General features: G+C 38.9%; 1 protein-coding gene and 1 non-coding gene across 3 annotated transcripts; both read right to left on the bottom strand.

Moving 5' to 3' along the window:
* Positions 1 to 4,012: 4,012 nt before the first annotated feature.
* On the bottom strand, positions 4,013 to 15,917 carry LOC146330897 (uncharacterized). Of its 2 annotated transcripts, none has more exons than XM_084714373.1 (5): positions 15,462 to 15,917; positions 13,388 to 14,059; positions 9,590 to 9,676; positions 6,433 to 6,624; positions 4,013 to 6,026 (listed from the first exon to the last, which is right to left on the bottom strand). In XM_084714373.1, the coding sequence occupies exons 1-5, from the start codon at positions 15,532 to 15,534 to the stop codon at positions 5,839 to 5,841; spliced, it is 1,212 nt and encodes a 403-aa protein (XP_084570499.1). In that variant the 5' UTR covers positions 15,535 to 15,917; the 3' UTR covers positions 4,013 to 5,838. The 2 variants fall into 2 exon arrangements, with proteins under 2 accessions (XP_084570499.1, XP_084570498.1); XM_084714372.1 differs by having other exon boundaries at positions 13,388 to 14,077; positions 15,462 to 15,916.
* Positions 15,918 to 20,812: 4,895 nt separating this feature from the next.
* Positions 20,813 to 20,885, bottom strand: trnar-ccg (transfer RNA arginine (anticodon CCG)). The gene has a single exon. It is a non-coding gene; the product is annotated as a tRNA-Arg (tRNA).
* Positions 20,886 to 21,026: the final 141 nt, after the last annotated feature.

The following is a 21,026-nucleotide window of genomic DNA, read 5'->3' as shown; positions in this document are numbered from 1 at the left end:
TTTTGTTTGGTCTGGCTGGATTACTCTTTAAATTGATTGCAGGGAGAGGGAGAAACAGAGTAGTGGGTGAGCTACAGTGACTTAACAGGAGAGAGTGTGGTGTGTTGCGCTGTTCATTCATAAACTTAACAGTCCCTGCTGTGAAGGTGATCTGAAGACAGTCAAGTCAGGCAGGAATATTTAGCTCTATTGTGTTATATTTTCTAGAGGTTCTAGTTTCGATGAGAAATGCATTTGCAGGTATAAAATAAGACAATGATATGCTTTCCTGGATGCTCCAGTCAGCATTTTCTGCTGAACATCAGCCATATTTTGACGTGTGTGCACGAGTGTTATATGTCTGGGGTGACAAATAATGACCCGTTGTGATTGGTCCAGAAGAATAAATGTTGTCTCTTTTCAAATGGAAACTTTTTTTGTCTTAAGGGTGTATTAAAATGCAGATTGTAATAATTAAAAATAAAAGTTAAGAAAACATATGTTCTCCCAGTCCTTTAAGGGTGGCCAGTTGTACAAGTGGGCAGGCCCAGGTCTGTTATGCCCACCCACAATGCCACGCCTGGTTGTCACCGTTTAGCAAAATCTTTTACACAATCAATGAGCCTAGCACATGGCTTATCTAAGTACAGGAAAGGAAAGGAGAAAGTTGGCTGAGCTTCCACTGGGTACCAAGCTTGCTTAACTGTTATTATGGAGTTGTGGAGCACAGAAAGAAAAGGGATGGGTTGACTGACCCTTTCTAAGTCCTACGCCTTTTAGCTACAGTATGTGCTCCATTAACATTTATGGAAGCTTGGTTAGCTAATATGAGCAAAACACTAGGTAACTATTTATCTAATTAAGCAAAATGCTATCTAACTAGTTGGCTGATGATTGATATTGATTGGTTTGCTAGTTAGCTATCATTTCGCTAACATTAGCCAATTTGAGATGTGAATATATGTGACTTTTACTTGTCCTCCAAACACATCTGGCAACCATCTTCAAAATGTGGACAGAGACAAGCCTCACACATGACATATATGAGTACAGGAGACAGCTAAGTATAAAGTTAGGTATCAGTCTTGCTTAACTGTTATTGAAACGCAGAGTGAAAAGGGGCGGGACTTGTGAAGGGTCAATTGTATGTCTTCACTTCAGACTTGAGTGCAAAGATCTGAGACTTGCAAATTGCAAATCAATGGCGTGCTTCACTAACTAATACAGACACACCACACAGAGACTGTGAAAAACAGTGATGTCACTTGGGGCCCTCAGCTTATTTTTACTCCTGGGGCCCCTTTAGTCCGTTAATTCAGCCCTACATGGCAAGTTCAGCCCTCAGGTTAACTTATCAATTATCTGGAGCTTTACGTGAAATGTGTGCATACTTGTGAGCGCTGAAGGACGAGGTCACGACCCCAAACACACTCATGCAAACTCTTCCTGTGATCAAATTACCAGCGTGACACATAAAGCCACCTCCAGGGTTGACCTTTCACTCTCTCCTCTCACACCCTCCTCCCCCACCTCCATCTCTTAACTCCACACTCAAACCGCTAAATGAATCCAGAGTCTTGCACGGACGCTGAGAGCACCGCAGATGACCACAAGCCCCAAGTGGTTTCAATCCATCACCCTTCGCTCTTTCTCTCACTCCCCTCTTGTGGCTTGGGGGCTATCACACAGGAAGAGATACTCCCACCCCCCAGCCCTCCTCCCCTTTTTCTCTCCCTCCTCCTCCTTCTTTACATCCTCTGCAATGAGGAATGTCCTCCCGCTGCGATGGTAGCCAAGATGTGGAGCGGGCTCCTGTTTCCTGCCCGCCTGCATCTGTTCCCTCCAGCGCAGATCCCAGATAGAGGCTTGGTCGAGCCTGGGAACCGAGCGGCCCAGCTGACAGACGGACAGAGGGGGAGAAAAGAGGCTTAGCCCTGCCTGCCTCCACGTCCAAGTTCCCAAGTCTGTCTCTCCTCCCGGAGGCCAGACAGAGACCGTGGTTGTTTAACTCTAATTAGAGTGTCTTACTTTAGGGACTCCTTCTCATGCAATCACTAGGAATGATAATGAGGATCAATGTTTCTGTCAGAGGGCAGCTGTGTGCAGAGGTGAAACTGAACTAAGTGCTAACACATCATTGTTGTACTTAAGTAGAATTTACTTGAATATTTATTTTTCTGACCACTTTTGACTTTTACTCCCTACACTTTAACACAAATATTTGTACTTCTTGTATTTTTAAAACAGGCTTGTTATTTTAGTTTTAATGCATTTGAGGGGAATTTTTGATTATTTCCATTTTGCATCATTGTGCCCTGCCTTCCAACATCAAGACTGATTTCAACCTAAATGGTTGAGACAATAACACATAGAAAAGACAATTTATCAGTCTGTCCATCAGTGCATATCACATGACAGATGTAACAAGAAGAAAACTATGTAAAAGATGTAAAAATGCAAAAAGGAAGTAGCAAGATGAAAAAGAACGTACAAGACATAAGGCAAAAAAAAAGAAGCAGCAAGACAAAAAAGACATAACAGGATGAAAGTCAAAGACATAAGTCAAAAAAAGACGTAGAAGACAAAAACAATGTAACAAATTAAAAAACACGTAATGAGACGAAACATGACGTTAAAAACATAATGACAAAAAAGACGAAATACAACATAAAAGACAAATTACGACAAAAAAGACTTAAGGAAAAAAACTATGTAACAAGATGAAAAGCGATGTAAAAGATGCAACAAGACAAAAAACATGTATGACGAAGACAACAAAAAAGTAACGAGATGAAAAAGAAATAGCAACACTATAAACTACATAAAAGATGTAACATAATGAAAACAGACAAGAGAGGGAGGCTTGGCCAGAAATAGCTGGTAGAAATGTCCTTCAGATGGCTACATTCTACTTTTATACTTTGAGTATGTTTCAGAGCCTGCACTTTGTCACTTTTACTTGAGTAAAGAAGTTGAATCAGTATTTCTACTTCTACCAGAATCTTTTTTACATAAGTAAGAATGTGTGTACTTTTGCCACCTCTGGATGTGTGTGATAGCATGAGTGGATGGTTTAAAGACAAATAAACTCCTCACTGGGTCATTGAGTACAAAACAAATACACATTTTTATTGGGTTCATGTATATTAAAGCAAAGTAAGCGTTCAGTGCAAATGTTTTCCCTTTCATAAGAAGTACGAGCTCAGGGTCGTACTACAATCAAGCTGCGGGATTTCTGATTAAATAAGAAGCTCTCCCCTCAGAAAGACAGACCCAACATCCTGCTTCAATCCCCTCCCTATGTCATTTTACATAACCTCCTTTATTTCTCCTCCACCTTGTCCCCCAACCTCCTCCTTCCTTCTCTGATCCTGCCTGAATACTTTAAATATTCCCTTTTTGAGCTTTGGCCTTACACCAAAGGAGTGTGTGTTTATGTGTAAGCAAGAAAACAAGAGCCATCCCAGAGAGGAGCCATGACGGAGGCACTTTTCCGAGTCATGTGTCCAGGTGCGGAGAGGATCAGATTCCTGCGATTAGATTTATGGCTTAGTCCCTACAACAACACACGCCCTTCTCATTCAGCAAGGCCTCCTTTTGATGTCCCAGTCTACTCGGGCAGATATTTCATCGTGGACGCATAATTAAAGTTAGAAAAATAAGCCGCTCTCATGACAGCCAAAGGTCCTATGCTCCCTTTTTCACTCTCCTTCTCCTCCTCCTCCTCCTCCTCCTTCTCCACCGTGGTTTGTTACTGTTCTCAGATCCGTCCTTCCTTTGTCCCTTTGGTCCTTGTAACAGTAATAGAGCATTTCCTGCTTACCAATATCAACCACAGTGACAAGACACACAGGGCTGGGTTGTTACAAAACAATGCTGTTAAGTGCAATACAACATGTTGTATTCATATCCGTTTAGAAACAGTGCTTATTAATCAAACATATTAAATTTAAAGAATGGACTGAGATCCATGGTTCCTATGTTTCCTAAAATATTCTAAGCAACTGGCCTCATTTTGAAAAGTCAATTTGAATTTACTCAGAAAAACAACGTTAAAGGTCCAGTGTTTAAGATTTAGCAGAATCTATTGGTAGAATATGACAGAAATGGAATATAATGTTCAGAAATATGTTTTTATTAGTGCATTATCACCTACAAATAATTGTTGTAGTTTTGCTGCCCATTTTGACCTGCCATGTTTCTACAGGAGCCCAGAATGGACAAACCAAACACTGGCTGTATGGCCTGATATGGCCTTCTGTGTATTTTTTGCAAGTTTTGCTGCCACCATAGCTTCTCCTACACTCTTGGAAGGGGAGGGTGAAGCAAAGGGTTTTGAGTTTGTTGAAATCTGCAACCTCAACCCTATTTGCAAGATGTAAAGATGCAAGATGACAGAATATATTTATTCTATAAACTAATTTTAGGCTAAATGGACAGAAGTGTGTTTCAGATAAGCAAAATTTCCATTTAAAGGTACTGTGTGAAGCAATTTACATGTATTAATTGCTTCGTACAGAGTGGTGCAGGAATGAGTCCTAAAACCTGGAAATGAGTTAGCATATTAGCACTCCCAGTCCCCTCGTCAAAGTCAGTCAGTTTTCGGAATGGGCTTTTTGACTAGATGTTGAAACGAGGTCTGTAGCACGAACTAAGGGGATTTTCATGTTTTGTTCTACAACATAAAAAATATCAGAAAATACATGTCATGAATTTGGCAGCTTTGACATGCCTTAAAAGATGGCTGCTAACAAGGAGCTAAATGAGACTAGAGGTTGTCAGGGACATTAAATGTTATCACACTGAACACTAGTCACTTAGTGGTGTTCATGTGAAGTCATACAACTGTGGCTTAGTTCGTTTATAGCCAAACGTTAGCTTTTTACTTCAGGTGATTGCTTTTATGCTCATTTGTGAAGATTATCTTGCTTTGTGCACTAATCCAAAATCCAATAAAAAAGTCCAATTGGCTTTTTGTGAAGGGAACTGGAGTGATGCTAACTTCCGGGTTTGGCCTACAAAAATACATCATCCATGCAGCACTCCATAACCTATGTGTGAGCGGATGTTAACATAACTTTAAAAATGAGTCTTGGTTGCTTATAGCAGCCTGTGGACTGATTTCTATGTGAAGGACTCTGGACAGCTTTTCTTTTTTTTGTGAAAAAAGGATGACATTTATGCAGATTCCTGAGTGCCTTGCCTCTCTTCAGCTACAGTGTGCAGCAGTAGCTAACATTAGCTTAGAAATGTCCTCTTACAACAACGACCAGCACCAATCACAACAGAAGCCTGACTTTACTTACCTCATCTATCAACAGGACGCAGGTCAATCAACTTGATTCTCGTGCATGTCACGCCACTTTTTTTGGCCAATACTCAGGATGCTCGACTGCAGTTCATTCAACGGCCACTGGTGTCATTAACAACAAAAATTTTCTGAACATTTCACCTTTCAAAATGAGCCAATTTTATACCTTTTCAATTTTGGGACTTCATGATCCAGCCATGAGTGAAGTTGATATTTTGAGAAAATAATCGAGGGCTGAGGGGACACCGTTCTTTGATGCCCCACACATAAAATGATCATGGAAAATCCATTTAATTGAAGCTGCTTGTGTTTTCTATCAAAAACACCACAAGTCAGAACTTCGGAAACTTTACAGATGAGTAAAAAAAAAGAAAAAAAAAAGATGACGCAGGATTATGATACATCATAGCAGTCCATAAGAAAATAAATCCATGCTTTCTGCAAAATGTCCTCTGTCTTGCACAATACTGAGGGGTTAGTTATGATCAGTTCAGAACAGCTGCAATGTCTCTTCCCCTGCAGCAGGGGGCAATAGTCTCATCTTTGCTTCACCTACACCTGGAGCGGGTGGCTTCCAGGGTTTTCTGGTGCCTCCGTTTGTTGAACCTCTTAACGTAGTTGTTGCTTCGCAGGAGGCCGTCTCCAGGCTTCAGTTTACCGCCCAGTAGGTTCAGGAGGTCACTGGGAAGGTGGCGCCTCCGGTGGTAGATCTGGCCCATTACGATGTATCTGGTCCCTTGGGAACACGTAGAGGAAATGTTGAAATGACTGGAAAAAATGCACAGCTGAGCAATTTTCATGTTTGCTCTAAACAAAGTGGTTGTTACTGTTTTTGCTGAATTCAGGGAAACAAAATCCCACAACCCACACAAGAACAATTTGGTGTAAACTTGTTATTGGCCTCATAATTTATGGGTCTTTACACTTCCTTCAGTCTCTGCATACATGTCCCATAATATACAGCTGTCCTTAATCTGATCTGGAGTATCAATCAATGGATATATATATTTTTTTTATTATTTTTACAAATCACTTAATACATAAAAAATAGATAACAGGGAGTTTTATACACTTGAGCATTGAGTTTTTCTTGTCCAGATCTTTTGTTTTATAAGGCCTTTGAGTGACCCCACTATATTTACCGAGCTTGATGTCCGGGCAGGGCTTGCTGCACTTGTAGGTGTCCAGAACCAAAAGGCGAACTTTGAAGAAAAAGCTGTCTGGGGTCACATACAGACGGCTCATCTTGTAGAAGCCGTCGCTGCTCACCATCAGTGTGATGAGCCGTATTCCTTTACGTACCACATCGATGTCATGAACTATCCCATTGATGGCTGTTGAAAGGACATAAAAAAAACCATGTTAAAATGCTGTCTAAAATGCAAGTCTTTTTGGGGGGTACTTTCATGAGTATTTTTTAAAATCTGTTAATTTAGTTGTACTCAAGTATACATGACACAGTGTAACCTACTTAGTTGCTTTTTTAAGTCCTAATTAAATACTAAATAAAAGTTAAATTAGTATCCAAACCTTTTGTCTGTCATTTTTGTAGCTCCTAAGACTATCTAATCACAAATGGGCCAATGAAAACCATGACATTCAGATGAAAAACAACAAAATACTGCTGCAGACACAGGTTTGGTGAGGAGACCAGGACACCTGACTGGAACAGTGCAGGACTTGGGGGATGATTTAGACTGAAGAATACTCACAGATCCAAATTCATTAGCAAAAATCTTTTTTTTTTTTTTTTAGAGCTGACTGCCTGTATCCAACAATTATTTTTTTCTGATCTGATTGTACAAATAAAAAAGTTTTTATGGTCATAGACTCAGGTGATGTACACGAGAAGTTCAAACTTGTTGTGTATCTATATTGATTTCAATTAACTTTTGAAAAAAACTTTATAGTATATTATAACAGTATTTGTACTTAAATACGGATTTTCAGTACTCTCTCCACCATTGTTAAAATGTTGGAAATTCATATATATATATATATACATATATATATATATACATATATATATATACATATATATATACACACCATAAAGTAGAACTTAAAGGTGCAATATAAATTTTAGAAATATATTTTTTAAACAAACAGTTTGTCACTTTGGTAAATATACAAATCCTTTTTTGCCCAGAGTGAGGTGAAAAGATAGATACCACTCATGTCTGTATGATATATACAAAATGAAGCTACTAGGGGTGGTGAAAAAAATCGATTATTAATTAATCGCGATTATGTTATGGATGAGTATGAATCGATTATTACATTTTCAAAAATCGATTATTTTTTGCATTTTTTTTATTTTGCAAAAATGTTATCCCGCGGTCAACGGAAGTTGAACGTCAAGCGAGCGTGCCCAGTTCCAATTCGCAAGTGTGTGCAGCGGCCAGAGCGAGTGAGCCGTACGAGCAGGTGTGTAAAATGGACGAGGATCAACCAGCAACGAGCAACCAACTAGGGGTGCAACAGATCGCAGTTGATCCGTGTCCCATACGGATCGCCTTCTACGGTTTGGCATGCATGTGATCCACGGACCACATGTGAGCATCATAGTTTTACTGTCACTGTTACTTTTGTATAAGTTATAATACCAGAAATCTCCATGCAGTGTTGCAGTGAACAGAGGACAGATGCTGCTGTGTGCAGCTCATCTCTGTGAAGAGCGACTGATTTAAAAGTCGTCACATCACCTTGAGTGAAATCCAGACCATAACTTTTTTCACTGATGTAACTCTGCTATCACCATAGAAACAGATCATCAAACTGTGATGTTCATTGAAACTTTGGTGATATCAGCTGTCTTAACTTCTACACAGCTCCTCTCTGCTCACTGGTGCAGCTCTGTCTCACCACGTCTGTGACACAGTGTGTCTGCTGATTGATTGATTGATTATGACTTCTAACCAATCAGATGTGCTGCTGTAGGCGGGACATTGAGTCAGACTACAGAGTGTAGTTGTGTATTATACTGTACAGTATATAATGATCTAATATATGTATAGTATATACATAGTACAGCACTGTATAAGTTTGAAGTTTTTAATATTATAACCATTATCATTAATATTATCATTATTATTACATTATTAACTATGGTGATAATTACAGACAGACAAAGATCAAAGTGCATTTTTAAAATAATTTAACCCTAATCCCACCACTTTTTTCTTTTTTGTACTGCACAGGAAGTGCTTTGAGTTGTTACTCAATAAAAGAGTTAAGTAATTCAGCAACTGTTTTTTTAATGGTGCAATAACTTTGTGGTGTATTTTGGGTTACTGTTGTCAAATGGAAAATCAATAATCGCTAATCGAGAATCGTTAATAATCAAAAATCGGTTGGTAATCAAATCGGGACCTCAATAATTGTAATTGAATCGGATCGGGAAATCAGACAGATTAACCACCCCTAGAAGCTACAGCTGCTTGGTTTAGCTTAGCATAAAGACTGGAGAAGGGGGGAACAGCTAAATAAAACCTTTCCACTTTGGTGTTTGTCTGGATTCCATGTCAATGGAATGTGCTCATTTGTAAGCTCTTAACACACTGGTAGGTGGATTTTTGTGTTCACTCTTTTGCTGATTTTCCCCACTTCCAGTCTGCAGTCTAAGCTTAGCTTATTTTAGCTCCCTAAGCTAAGCTAAGCTAAGCTAAGCTAACTACCTGTTGGCCATAGCTTCATATTTATTGTACATAGACCTACATGTGGGTGACTAATATCAGTCTTTTTAAGAAGTTTCCTAACATGGAGAACAATGGTAATTGGAGTGCTTTGGAGTGGAGTACCATGTAGGATTTAGTGGCATCTAGCAGTAAGCTTGCAGATTGAAAAATTGCCCTCTTGCCTTCCAAGCATGTAGGAGAACCTACAGTGGCTGTGAAATTCGTGCAAAAGGCCGTATGTAGAGCCAGTGTTTGGTTTGACCATTTTGGGCTACTGTAAAAACATGGTGGTGTAACATGGCAACCTTGAGGAGGAGGACCTGTGCCCTCTGTAGATATCAATCCAAACAGTGACAAAAATTCTAACACAGAGATTCTTATTTTCAGGTGATTATACACTAATGAAAACATGCTTATAAATAATTCTTACACACTGGACCGTTAATTACTATCTACATACAGCCAGGGATGTGTTCAAAGTCTTCAGGGATGTTCATTACTTCACAAATATGTCCTAAATGGAATGATCAGTACCATATTAATGCCTGAAAATCATCACAAAGCATTAAAGTTTACATTGACTGCATCTTACTTTTGTTTTTGTCTCTTGCTGGATACATACCAAACTCACTGTAGCAGTAATACTCCCTCTCCTCCTTCTCCTTCCTGCATTCGCTCATGCAGAAAGCATCATGCGTGAAGTCGGACTCTGCAGAGAAGAGAACAAGAAGAGGACAGGATGGAGGGTTGAGAAGAAGAGAAAGTGACTGTCTGCCGTGCCCTGTGTGGAGCCAGACCCTCATTCCAGCGTCATTAGAAAAGGACAAGGTTGTCATTACAAAACCCAGGCGTCGAATTCCACAGCATGGGACAGGAGGAGGTGGTGGTATGTGTGATGGGATCACATCCCTGTTACATTTTCCATCTTAATTACAATGTCAGAGCCCTCACACTTTCTTTGCATCAGTGTCATTACAATCTCTTGCTCCCAAAAGACATCTGCACACAAAGAGAGACACTGACAGCCAGATTTTAGGGGTTAGTGGTTGTAATTAGTGGCAGGGGATGTTAACTAACTGAGAAGAGTGAAACCATCACTGTCATTATCACTCTTTGTGAACTCTGTGAACTTTGTCTGTTAGTGTATATTACATTACTGTATAACTGAGTTTTTTAACTGTATCTCAATCAGTGTAATCATATTTTTAAATGTGTAAAAGAGTCTCTAAATGTGTAGTGGGATTTGTGAATGTGAACAGGACTCTGCAAATGTGCATTCAGAGTCCATGTGTGCATAATTAGATCTGTAAATGTGTAAAAGCATGAATCTGCATGCATCAAGTGCATGTATTCACACATGCACAACCATTTTACCTGTGTGGCTAAAGCATAAGGAGTGGGACTAAATCTAATCAGTGAAAAAAGTCTCTGCCACAATGCTCTATGACAAATAGTTCACGACAAGGTTATGACAGGCGGCGTGGCTAAAGTGTATGGGGTGAGCAAGCTGTCACAATTTAAAAATTTAAAAAACTCCACTGAGTCAGATAATGGCTCACACAGGTACCTAAAAGAAGGAAGTAATGAGTTAAGTTCTGCTTAGAACGTATAGGTCACGCCCATTGCCACGCCCTCTTTGTCCAGCATCATGAACAGTTAGTTGACTGTCTTTTGGCTCATAATCAGTCTTTCTACAAAGTTTTGTATGAGTCTGTGAATCTAAAGTTCTTTTTGTGTTAGGCCACTCCCACTGCCATGCATCCCTTTATCCAATTTGCATGACCACAAACACAGGCCTTAACACACACACACACACACACACACACACACACACACACACACACACACACACACACACACACACGACTTCCATGCTAAATTTCAGCCAATTCCAGGGATGAAAACTGCCAAAGGGTGGGGAATTTTTTGGTGACTGACTGACTGACCAATCAAGCAACCTATAGAGCTTCTGATAGCAGCTAAAATAAGTGCAAATTTGCAATAGCTAAAGTATGAAGAGTGTTACTCCTGCTACTTTGCTAAATCCAATGATGCCTGCTGCAAGCTTCTATGACCAACAGTTCATTAGGTATGAAGAGGGCGTGGCTTAAAGCAAAGGGGATGGGGCTTAGCCATACAACTGAAATAAGAACTCTCTGCAGAGACCAGTGATGCCTCCCACAAGAATTTACAACTGATGGTTCATGAGTTTGGACGTGTTATGTGAATCCATTTAGAAGTGATAATTGTTTTAGGCCACGCCCACTGTCACACCCGTTTTGACAGATGGCATGAACAGAAACATACACTTTTACATACACACACACATTTGACATCTATGCCAAATTTCAATGTCCTAGGACAAAAATGGTGGTCACCAAAGGGTGGGGAATTTTGTGGACTGACTGAACAATGGACTGGTGGTGACTAAAAAAAATCTCCAAAAATGTATATTTACAGATTTGTCTACACTAAATCTCATAGCTTGTTTTTACACATTTAACAGTCTGATTACACATATTGATTCTGAATACACTTGTGCAGATTCCTGTTCACGTTCACAAAGTTCCAGTACACATTTAGAGATTCTGTTCACATTTACAAACCTGATGATGCACACATGGATTTAGATACAGTCACAAAACTCTCCACACACATTTGTAAATAGTTTTGCTACAGTAACGGCTCCATATGACCCATATTTCCACAAAAGTAAAAACATCTGTGTTTATATCTCTGTATTTTAAGGGTCATTTTTTACCCTTAATTAGACAGGACACAGTGGAGAGTGATGGGAAACACATCAGGGGCATTGCGGTGAACATGTGCAACCCATAGCCCATCAAGATGCACCAACATTTTATCTTTGTTCAAAAGCATCTTGATAGTTTTGTCAGGACTGACTATAAGTCCACACTATCAGTGAGGACAGGGCATTCACAGTCACAGATCTCCTCATGTACTCTATCAATTTCTGTTTTACAGAGTATACAAATTAACTGTAACTTTGCTAAAATTATTATTAATTAAAGGTGACATTAAAGCTGCAACAAGAAACTGAGATATTTTGTTGATTCTGGAGCCCCCTGTGGACAAAAGTGGTAGTGTTTCCTCCACCATAACCACAAAATATAACATCAGAAATTATTATTATTACTTAAGGAAACATCTCCTTTCTCTTCTTTTTAACTGGATAATATATTACTCACTGTAATTCTGCCTGGGAAAATGTAAACAGGCTTATTTCATCTGATTTTAATGAGAATCAAACCTGGCAAGCATTAACAATAACTATATATTCATATAGGTCATATAGGTGATTGGTATTAAACAGAGACTGTTTCATAACCAGTTAAAAACATATTGTACTAGCTTTAATTACATAGCTAATAATATTCTAGAGATAAATAAATTAATAAATAAATAAGTAATAATTTTTGATGATATTTTATTCTGGCACCTCGATAATCATCAGTAGTCCTTGTTTGTTAAAAAGGTCGGTAGAATGAAGGTTAATTTGGTAAGAAATCCATTTTACATTGGTTTGAGTCATTAGTCAGATTGCACAGATTATTGCTGGTAATAAATATTGTGATACTGAACATCAAAGATGTTTCCAGATGGCTAAACTCTTACTGTTAGATAATTTCAGTGTTTTGAAACATATCATCCCACAAAGCAGTTTAATACATCATAAAGCTCAAGTTCACTAAAGCAGAGGTGGTGAAAGTACACAGATTCATTACTGGAGTAGAACTACAGATTCCTGAGTGAAGAAAAACTCAGGTAAAAGTAGAAGAACTGATTATATATTTTATATATATATATATAATTTACTTCTTGGAAATGTTGTTTTTGTCCTGTTACATTGTCTACATCTTGCTGCGTCTTTTTCGTCTTGTTACATCTATTTTCCGTCTTTTCATCTTGTTATGTAATTTTTGTCTTATGTATTTTGTGCCATTTTTCAGCTTGTAAAGCCATATTCTTCTTGATATTACTTCTTCGTGTTTGTAAAGGTGGCGCGCAATGATGCAATCACAAATAATCAATAATTCCTCTCAAATGAATTACAAATAAAGTATCGGGCCTGTAAGGAGAAGAAAGTACAAATATTTGTGTTTATATAAATAAAACATCATAAAAATAAATTCAGCAGTAAAGTACAGATACCTGAAAAATCAAAGTACAGTAATGAATTGTTTGTACTTAGTTACTTTCGGCCTTTGCATTAAAGTAACATTCAGAGATCCTGGTTATGAGGACAGCTGACAGGTCTCTCTCTCTCTCTCTCTCTCTCTCACACACACACACACACACACACACACACACACACACACACACACACACACAAACACACACACACACACACACACACACACACACAGGTCAGCCCTCAGAGTCGGGACACAACAAATACCTCTCCTCAGGATGTCGAACTGGTAGAGCAGGCTGGAGGAGCGCCGGTTGAAGGTGATAGGCGGGCGGCTGTTGTTCCGGGTTGCTGCACCGATACCTGACTGATAGAGGCTGGACTTTCCCGGCCGGTTCTCCTCCGGGTCCAGCCGTCGGTTGGGGGGATCTCTGCGCGGGGAGGGGGCCGGCTGGTGTGGCTGAGCCTGAGGCTGCGTGTGGGGTGGAGGACCCCTGGGTCTGGAGTTGGGGTGTCCCTCTGGCTCGCTCTGCTGAGGAGGACTGATGTTGGACTGGGCGTCCTGGTTGGGTTTCTGCACAGTGCGGTTGTTGTTGCTGGGAGCAGCAGCAGCAGCAGCAGCAGCTGCAGCTCCTGTCAGGAGGGTTTTGGGAAGCGGACCGGCCACCTCACCTCTGGTTTTCTCGCTGTTGTGCTCCAGCAGACGGTCGCTCTTGGGGCCCTTCTTGCTCTTGTTGTGGGGACTGTGGTGGCGAGGGACTGGGGCCAGGTCGCTGTGCTTCGGCCACACAGCAGAGGGCAGAGGATGGAGGGCAAATTTGGATTCACCAGTCTTGCTGCTCTTCTCCAGAAGCTCGTTGATGGGCAGGGAGGGCTCTTTGACCAGCAGCCGGGTCTGGTTACTCGGAGCTGGGTCCACAAAGCTGCTCTGACCTTTTTCTATAAGGGTGTACAGCTCTGCGTTAGACACAACAAAAAGTTGCACCTCAGTTATGTTGTTTCCTTCATTTTGATATACGTTAAAGAAACTTCATCTGAAAATCGACAACACATTTTTTATAGTTTCCTTTTCTTTCTGTCTTTCTTTGCATAGTAGTAGACTTTTCCAACCCACACATGCTAAGGTCAGTGAGATGAAGTTTCAGTTTCTCATGATGAAACATCTCCAACTGAAGAAGAAACACAAATAATTATTAAAGGAATAGTTCACCCCCAAGTCAGATCAGCTGCAGAGTTCTGGAGATTTCTGTCGACCCTCCAATGTAATGGAACTAGAAGACATTACAATAAAAAAAAAAACTCAATAGCAATGTCTCTTTCCAAAATTCATGACCCCAACATAATCCACAGACCTTGTTTTGAGTAGTGTCACGTAGGAACTGATAGAAAGAAAGCAGTTCCTACATGAAACTGCTCACCACAAGGTCTATAGATTACCTTAAGCGACCTGGTCGTGATTTCTGGAAAGAGACACAACTTTTTAGTGTGTTTTCTGGTGCCTTGAGCACCACAAACTCAGTGCCATTTATTGAGAAAAGGCAGACATCTCTATGGCTGATATCTCCAAAACTCTGCAACTAACACCACAAGTATCTGGATGGATAAACAGCACTACAGGCCAGAAGAAACAAGTATTTTTGATTTTGGAGTGAACTGTCCCTTTAATGTAATATTAAAGCCTGCTTTTACACTAAGTTACAATAATGGATTCAGTTAATTTGCATAACAGTGGTTGCTCCTTGTAACTTAAAATGTTAAGGATCCTTCTTTATTTTTATTAATAAAGTATGACTTCAATTGGACATTAAATCAGCGACTTTCATAATTAAAATGTGACATCTTGATTATTCTACAGTATGACACTTGCTGACCTTGGCATGCTGTGTTGGAAATGTCTAACTGGATAAGAATCTACAGCTAAATTATTAGTTTAAAATTAACCAAAGCCACGAAAGTCAATCCATCAAAGTTGTAAAATGATTTCAACTGTTACTCACCAATCGTTTAATCTAAATCACATTATGTAATAACTGTTTCGATGTAGTATTTGTCCATCTAAATGGACAATTTTGCATACAAAAATATGTCCGATTATTGTATCTTTTTGTGTGTTTTTTAAAGAAATGTTTTTGACAAATATCAGAATAATACACATTTCCCTGGAGAGATCCAAAGCTACAGAGCCCCAGTGTTAAACAGCAGTTAAACCATATCATAGCAAGGTGTTGAGATATTATACTTAAAAGGGCGGCGTATTAAAAAAACTTTTTCTCCAACACATAAAAATGCACAAAGCTTTAAATCTGTACCATTCTGGGTGATCAAAAATGTTCTCACTCACCGTTGACAACATGCTCCTCTGTCTTGTAAAGAGGGAGTCCCAGAAACAAGAGAAACACAATAATCCCTGTCATCCTGGATGTTCAACGAGGACACACATTCAGGTCTGCTACAGAGCCAGGATTCCTGGGATTTTTATACAGGCTGCTCAGGAATGAGACGGGATGGGATGGAAAAGGAGGTGGTGGGACGTCCCTAACACAGAAATAAACACAGTGACAGCAGGACACTCCTTTCATTCATAAATGGGTTCTAAAAAGGATCTCATTGTTGTTTACAATATAAGAGGGAAAATGTGACTCTGTGGATATTCTCTGTTATTTACCAAGGAAGATTTTAGATATTTATAAGTTGATTTACCTTGTGGTGTCTGGCGTCCAGCCTAATGTTCGAAATCTTCTGTATTGATGTTTACTTACTGGGTGTTTTTTGGATATTTAATATTACTATAAGAAATGTTTTATTCCAGAGAAACTTCTCGTCTTACATTAGCCTGCCTTATTGCCAGGTGGAGGTGACCTGAGTGTATTTAGAATAATGGATCTTCACTGCCCTCTGGGGGTCATAGTGAGAAACTACAGCACATCATTAAATTTGATTAACCAGTCTGTTGTTCAATTTGTATACATTTATAAATGGGTGTTTCTGCACCTTTGGGCATTTTTGAGACTCAAAAATGAATAAAAATCACTCTCTATGAATTTCAGTTTTAGCCATTAGAGGCTGTAATAAATATAAATAGGTATCCAGAGGTGGGAAGTAACAAAGTGCAAATACGTTGTCACTATACTTAAGTTGTCAGGTATTTGTAATTTTCTTGAGATTTTATTTTTCCGACAACTTGCCTACATTTTACCAAAAAAAATATCTGTTCTGTCTACTCCTTGCACTCCAAAACATATTTTTTAACTTTAGTTTTCATGCATTTCAGGGAAATTATTATTTCAACATTGCCTCACTGCATATTACCAACATTAAGAAATATTTCAGCCTAAATTCATGGAACAATAGCACATAGAAAAGATGATTCTTTGGTGTATCCATCAGTTCATATATCATGCAGGATAGACGTAACAAGATGAAACAAGACAGAAAACAACATAAAGACAAAAAAAATGTAACAGTAAAAAAAAGTGTGGAAAGACAAAACGCAATGTGAAAGACATAACAAAATGAAACACGGTATAAAAAACATAACAAGTCAAATTGATATGGAAGACCAAAACAAAGTAACAAGACAAAAAAGATGTAAAAACACAAAAACTGATGTGAAAGACATAACAAAACAATAAAGGTCGTAAAAGACATTACAAGACAAATGGCATAAAAGACCATAAAGAAATAACAAGACAAAAAAAGACATAAAAACGTGAAAAAACATTGTGAAAGACATAATAAGATGAAAAATGATGTAAAAGATGTAACAAGATGACACATTACGAGCACGTCATAACAAGATGAAACAGATAGAGAGGGGAACTTGATCATGGAGAAAGGTTCACTTAGCTTTGCACAGAACTATTGGGTAGAAATGTCCTTCAAAGGATGACATTTTACTTTTCTTCGTTTCAAGTACATTTCAGAGCCTGTGCTTTTTCACTTTTACTTTACCCTGCTTATCAGTAGGGTACTTGAATTAACTTATCTGACATATCTGAACATTGAGACCGCAGATGTAGGACACGAACAAAAGTTGTGTTTGGCCCCAAAATGCTTCATAACTTTTAACTTAAATCCAAAATTTCGCTGCTGGGAACAGTATCACTGGCACCATGACCACATTTTGCAGACAGTATCAGACACCATCTGCACTTGCATCAGCTACAGCAAGCGGCACCACACAAAAACAGTGCACCATCACCTTTGACCGACCATGGGAGAAGCCCCAGCCCGAGGGCCAGGGTGGACCACTTGCCTGGTTGACCTAGAAAGACAACTGAGGTTACCGGACACCATCGCTTTCTATCAAACTTAGACCGGACATGGTCCGCAGCTCTACAAACAGATGGACATACAGCCACACCCAAAAGTAGAACATCAGCATATCTTTGGGTTTTGTGGCCTGCTGTCATCAGAGTCAGAAATTCTGCCTCTTTTTGGGGGAACAAAAATAACAGCAGTTCAACAAAAATGTGATGTTTTAAATAGTTAGTTCAGATTCTCCAAAGTCACACAGTAATACAAACTAACTAGCCAATTTAGGTAGCAGTAGACGAGCAACACCTGTTCTGTTCTATGAGGTAAAAGTGGAGTTTGATGGCAGTGAAGAGAGCGATATTTGACTCCTGTCTCCTGTCGGAAAAGGCTGTTCGACAGCCAGGCAAAGAGGTACTGAGATTAAGTTTTTTATGCAACTAAAATACATTTTGCTGCTGACCCTGTCCACAGCAGTAAATTACTTTCCTGCACTTTCTGCTACTCTAAACTTAGGGATAATACACACTGGCTAAATAGAAAAGTACCTCACAGAACCTGAACCGTCCACCCAGCATCAAGGTGGGCTCGTGTTATTTATATGTGCAGGAAGATGGTCACTTGACAGACATGGTAGCTGAGTTAACATTAATCGGTGCTAGTTTAAGGATTACACTTTTACACTTTAAATAATGCTAGCCTGCTCTGATGGATGGAGATGAGAAATGAGCCCTCCAGTGGTCAACGTGTGGAACTGCAGCACAAGAGTACATTAGTCCAGTGCTTCCCAAACTTTTTCTGGCATGCCCCACTTAAGAAGCCTAAAAGTTTGCCACCACTCCAAAATTATTATCAATCATTAACAATAATTGGGGAAGCAACAGATTATCAAAAGGATGTAATTTGATTTTTTGTGAAATAAATGTTAGAGTGATTGTGTTCACAAACTTGTTTATTTTCCCCACATTAGCCTTTTCAAGACTACAGAATGCCACGGCTCAATTTGAAATCTAAAAAAACTTCAACCAAACCCAGAACTGTAATCACAACTCTGATCAAGACATGAGATTACTCGTACCAAGATACCTTCTGGTGTTAATGTGTCAGGTCACCGAATACAGTGTAAAGCCTGTTAAACTAGGTCAGATAAATTAAGAATATTCCACGATACAAAAGCCATGACCTTGTTTACTTAGTTCTGATTATTTGAAAAAGAATCATACACATTTTATGGTAATTTCAAATGTGTCAAATTGAGTTTTAAAAATGTTTTGTTAAATATAGTTTTCATGACGTCTCAAGGCCCACTGAAGGGCCTTCATGGCCCACCAGATTGAGATTCATCCATTTGAATATAGAATAAATCTCTCTTTGTATGCTGATGAATTTAGTCTATATAAATATATGTTTATATAATTAGGTATATAGTAATATGTTAATATATTATGTTGGAAAATTGATATACTGTATGTATTAGTGATTATGAATAAAAATGTAGCAATATGTTCAGTTCTATTTATATATATGTGTATATAAATAAGAATGTAGTAATATGTTGCAAGAAAGAATATTGTTAATTATAGTGTTCTGATTTTTATATTGTGGTTGTTTTGTCTATAAGTGTCTTAACTGTTGTCATGTTGTTATGTTTGTGTGGACACCAGGAAGAGTGGATGATGCTCGATATCATCTAATGGGGATCCTAAGAAAATCCTAAATTGATAGTAGATAATTGATAATTGTTAGTTCATAATTAATAAGCCCATACTACTTGGCTTAAATGAACAATATGTAGTAATTGTGCATGCAGAAATAAGCAATGCAGTGTAAATAGCAAGCTGAAGCCAGACACTGTATATTAAATATGTTCAAAGTCTATTTGATATAAGATCTATGGTTGAAGTGAGTTGTCCCTCCCTGCCCCTTCCTCAACAAGACTCAGGAAGCTCAGGCAGGCTGCAGAGCACTGCAAGAGAGCTACATTTTAAATTGACAATAACAAGTGACAAAGAGTCCTCCACTACAAGTTGATCAGCTGTTTATAACTGTCAGCTTCTGTTAATGTTAAGTTAAGCCTGTTATCTAGAAAACAGAAGCCCACTGCTCTGAAAATACGCCCCCTGGACTTTGAGTTAGGTGCTGCTTGTCTTACTGCCTGCCAGACTCCATTAACATATTGCTCAATTAATGTTATAGACATCTACTCTTTATACAATATTATTGTTGATTTCTCATGGCTCTTAAACAGACACTGAGTCGTTCAGCGATTATTTGGCATTCATTTTAACCCTAATTAGCGTGAAACAGGCAAACAATAACATTAATTCTCGTAATGCAAATTTCAAAGAGGGACCCAGTGGCTGGAGCGTCCTTGAATAGCATAGTTCAATTAAATATGTTTCCTTGTTATCTGATTATATATCGTGGTATGGCATATAGAAAGCCATTTTAACATTTTTCTCAGCTTCCCTATACCGACACTCGACTCATCACACATCCTCAATGACAGTTACAGATATCTGTATGGCAAGCCGTTTTAACATTTAATGGCTAGACTGGATATGTATTGCAGATATCTGTAATTCAATTCTTCCTATTCAAAAATAACATTTCAGATATCCACAGCGTCATTCTTCCTATACACAATTGTCATTTCAGATATCCACAACGTCATTCTTAGCCGTTTTAGCATTTCATAGCTAGGGTTAGGGTAGCAGATACCTAGTCTAGCGCTACATTTGAATTACGACTATCCCTAATTACAGTTAGAGATATCTACAATGTAATTTTGACTAGTCATAATTCCACTTCAAGATATCTACGGTGTTACGTTGCGGATATCTTTAACTCTCGTGGGAGCAAGTGGGAGGCGGGAGCGGCTTGTTATTCAGTGAATCAAACCCATTCAAACCATCGGCCACTGCAACCGTATTTCTCCAGCCTAGCTATGAAATGCTAAAACGGCTAAGAATAACGTTGTGGATATCTGAAATGACAGTTGTGTATAGGAAGAATGTTATTTCTGAATAGGAAGAATTGAATTACAGATATATGCAATACATATCCAGTCTAGCCATTAAATGTTAAAATGGCATGCCATATCACGACTAGTCAAAATGAAGTTTTTGATATCTGTAATGTCAATTCCAGATAGTGAAGCTTAGCCATTAAATGTTAAAATGGCTTGCCATAATCATGGTCAGGTTATGGTTTATTACAGCAAATATACAACATTTTTCTTCTAAGTCTGGCTGTTGAAATTTGTCATTTACAATCAACGTTGCAATGAAGGGCTGTCCTTGCTAGTTTAATCTGTGCATTTCTGCTGCTCTTTGGACAAAGTCCTGATTTGGCTTCTTACTAGGATGTTCCAACATTCCTTGTTGAGATCACTGGGCAAAGCGACTTACTTTTAAGCCCTGAAAAGGAAGTTAAATGCGACCCAGATGGGACTCGAACCCACAATCCCCAGCTCCGGAGGCTGATGCCTTATCCATTAGGCCACTGGGTCATTACGTAGCTTTATAAGAAAAACAACCTTTATCAAACACCTAAAAACAAAGGAAACAGAGTCGCTGCAGGTATATTCAAGTATTTACGATTCAACAACACATTGTTAGGTAGAGAAAATGTTACCCATGGTACCGTAGAT

The sequence above is a fragment of the Lutjanus erythropterus genome, chromosome 3 (genome assembly GCF_056507025.1).
Source record: "Lutjanus erythropterus isolate fLutEry1 chromosome 3, fLutEry1.hap2, whole genome shotgun sequence".
NCBI classification, from domain to species: Eukaryota; Metazoa; Chordata; class Actinopteri; order Lutjaniformes; family Lutjanidae; genus Lutjanus; species Lutjanus erythropterus.
This window is presented reverse-complemented; position numbering and strand designations above follow the sequence as displayed.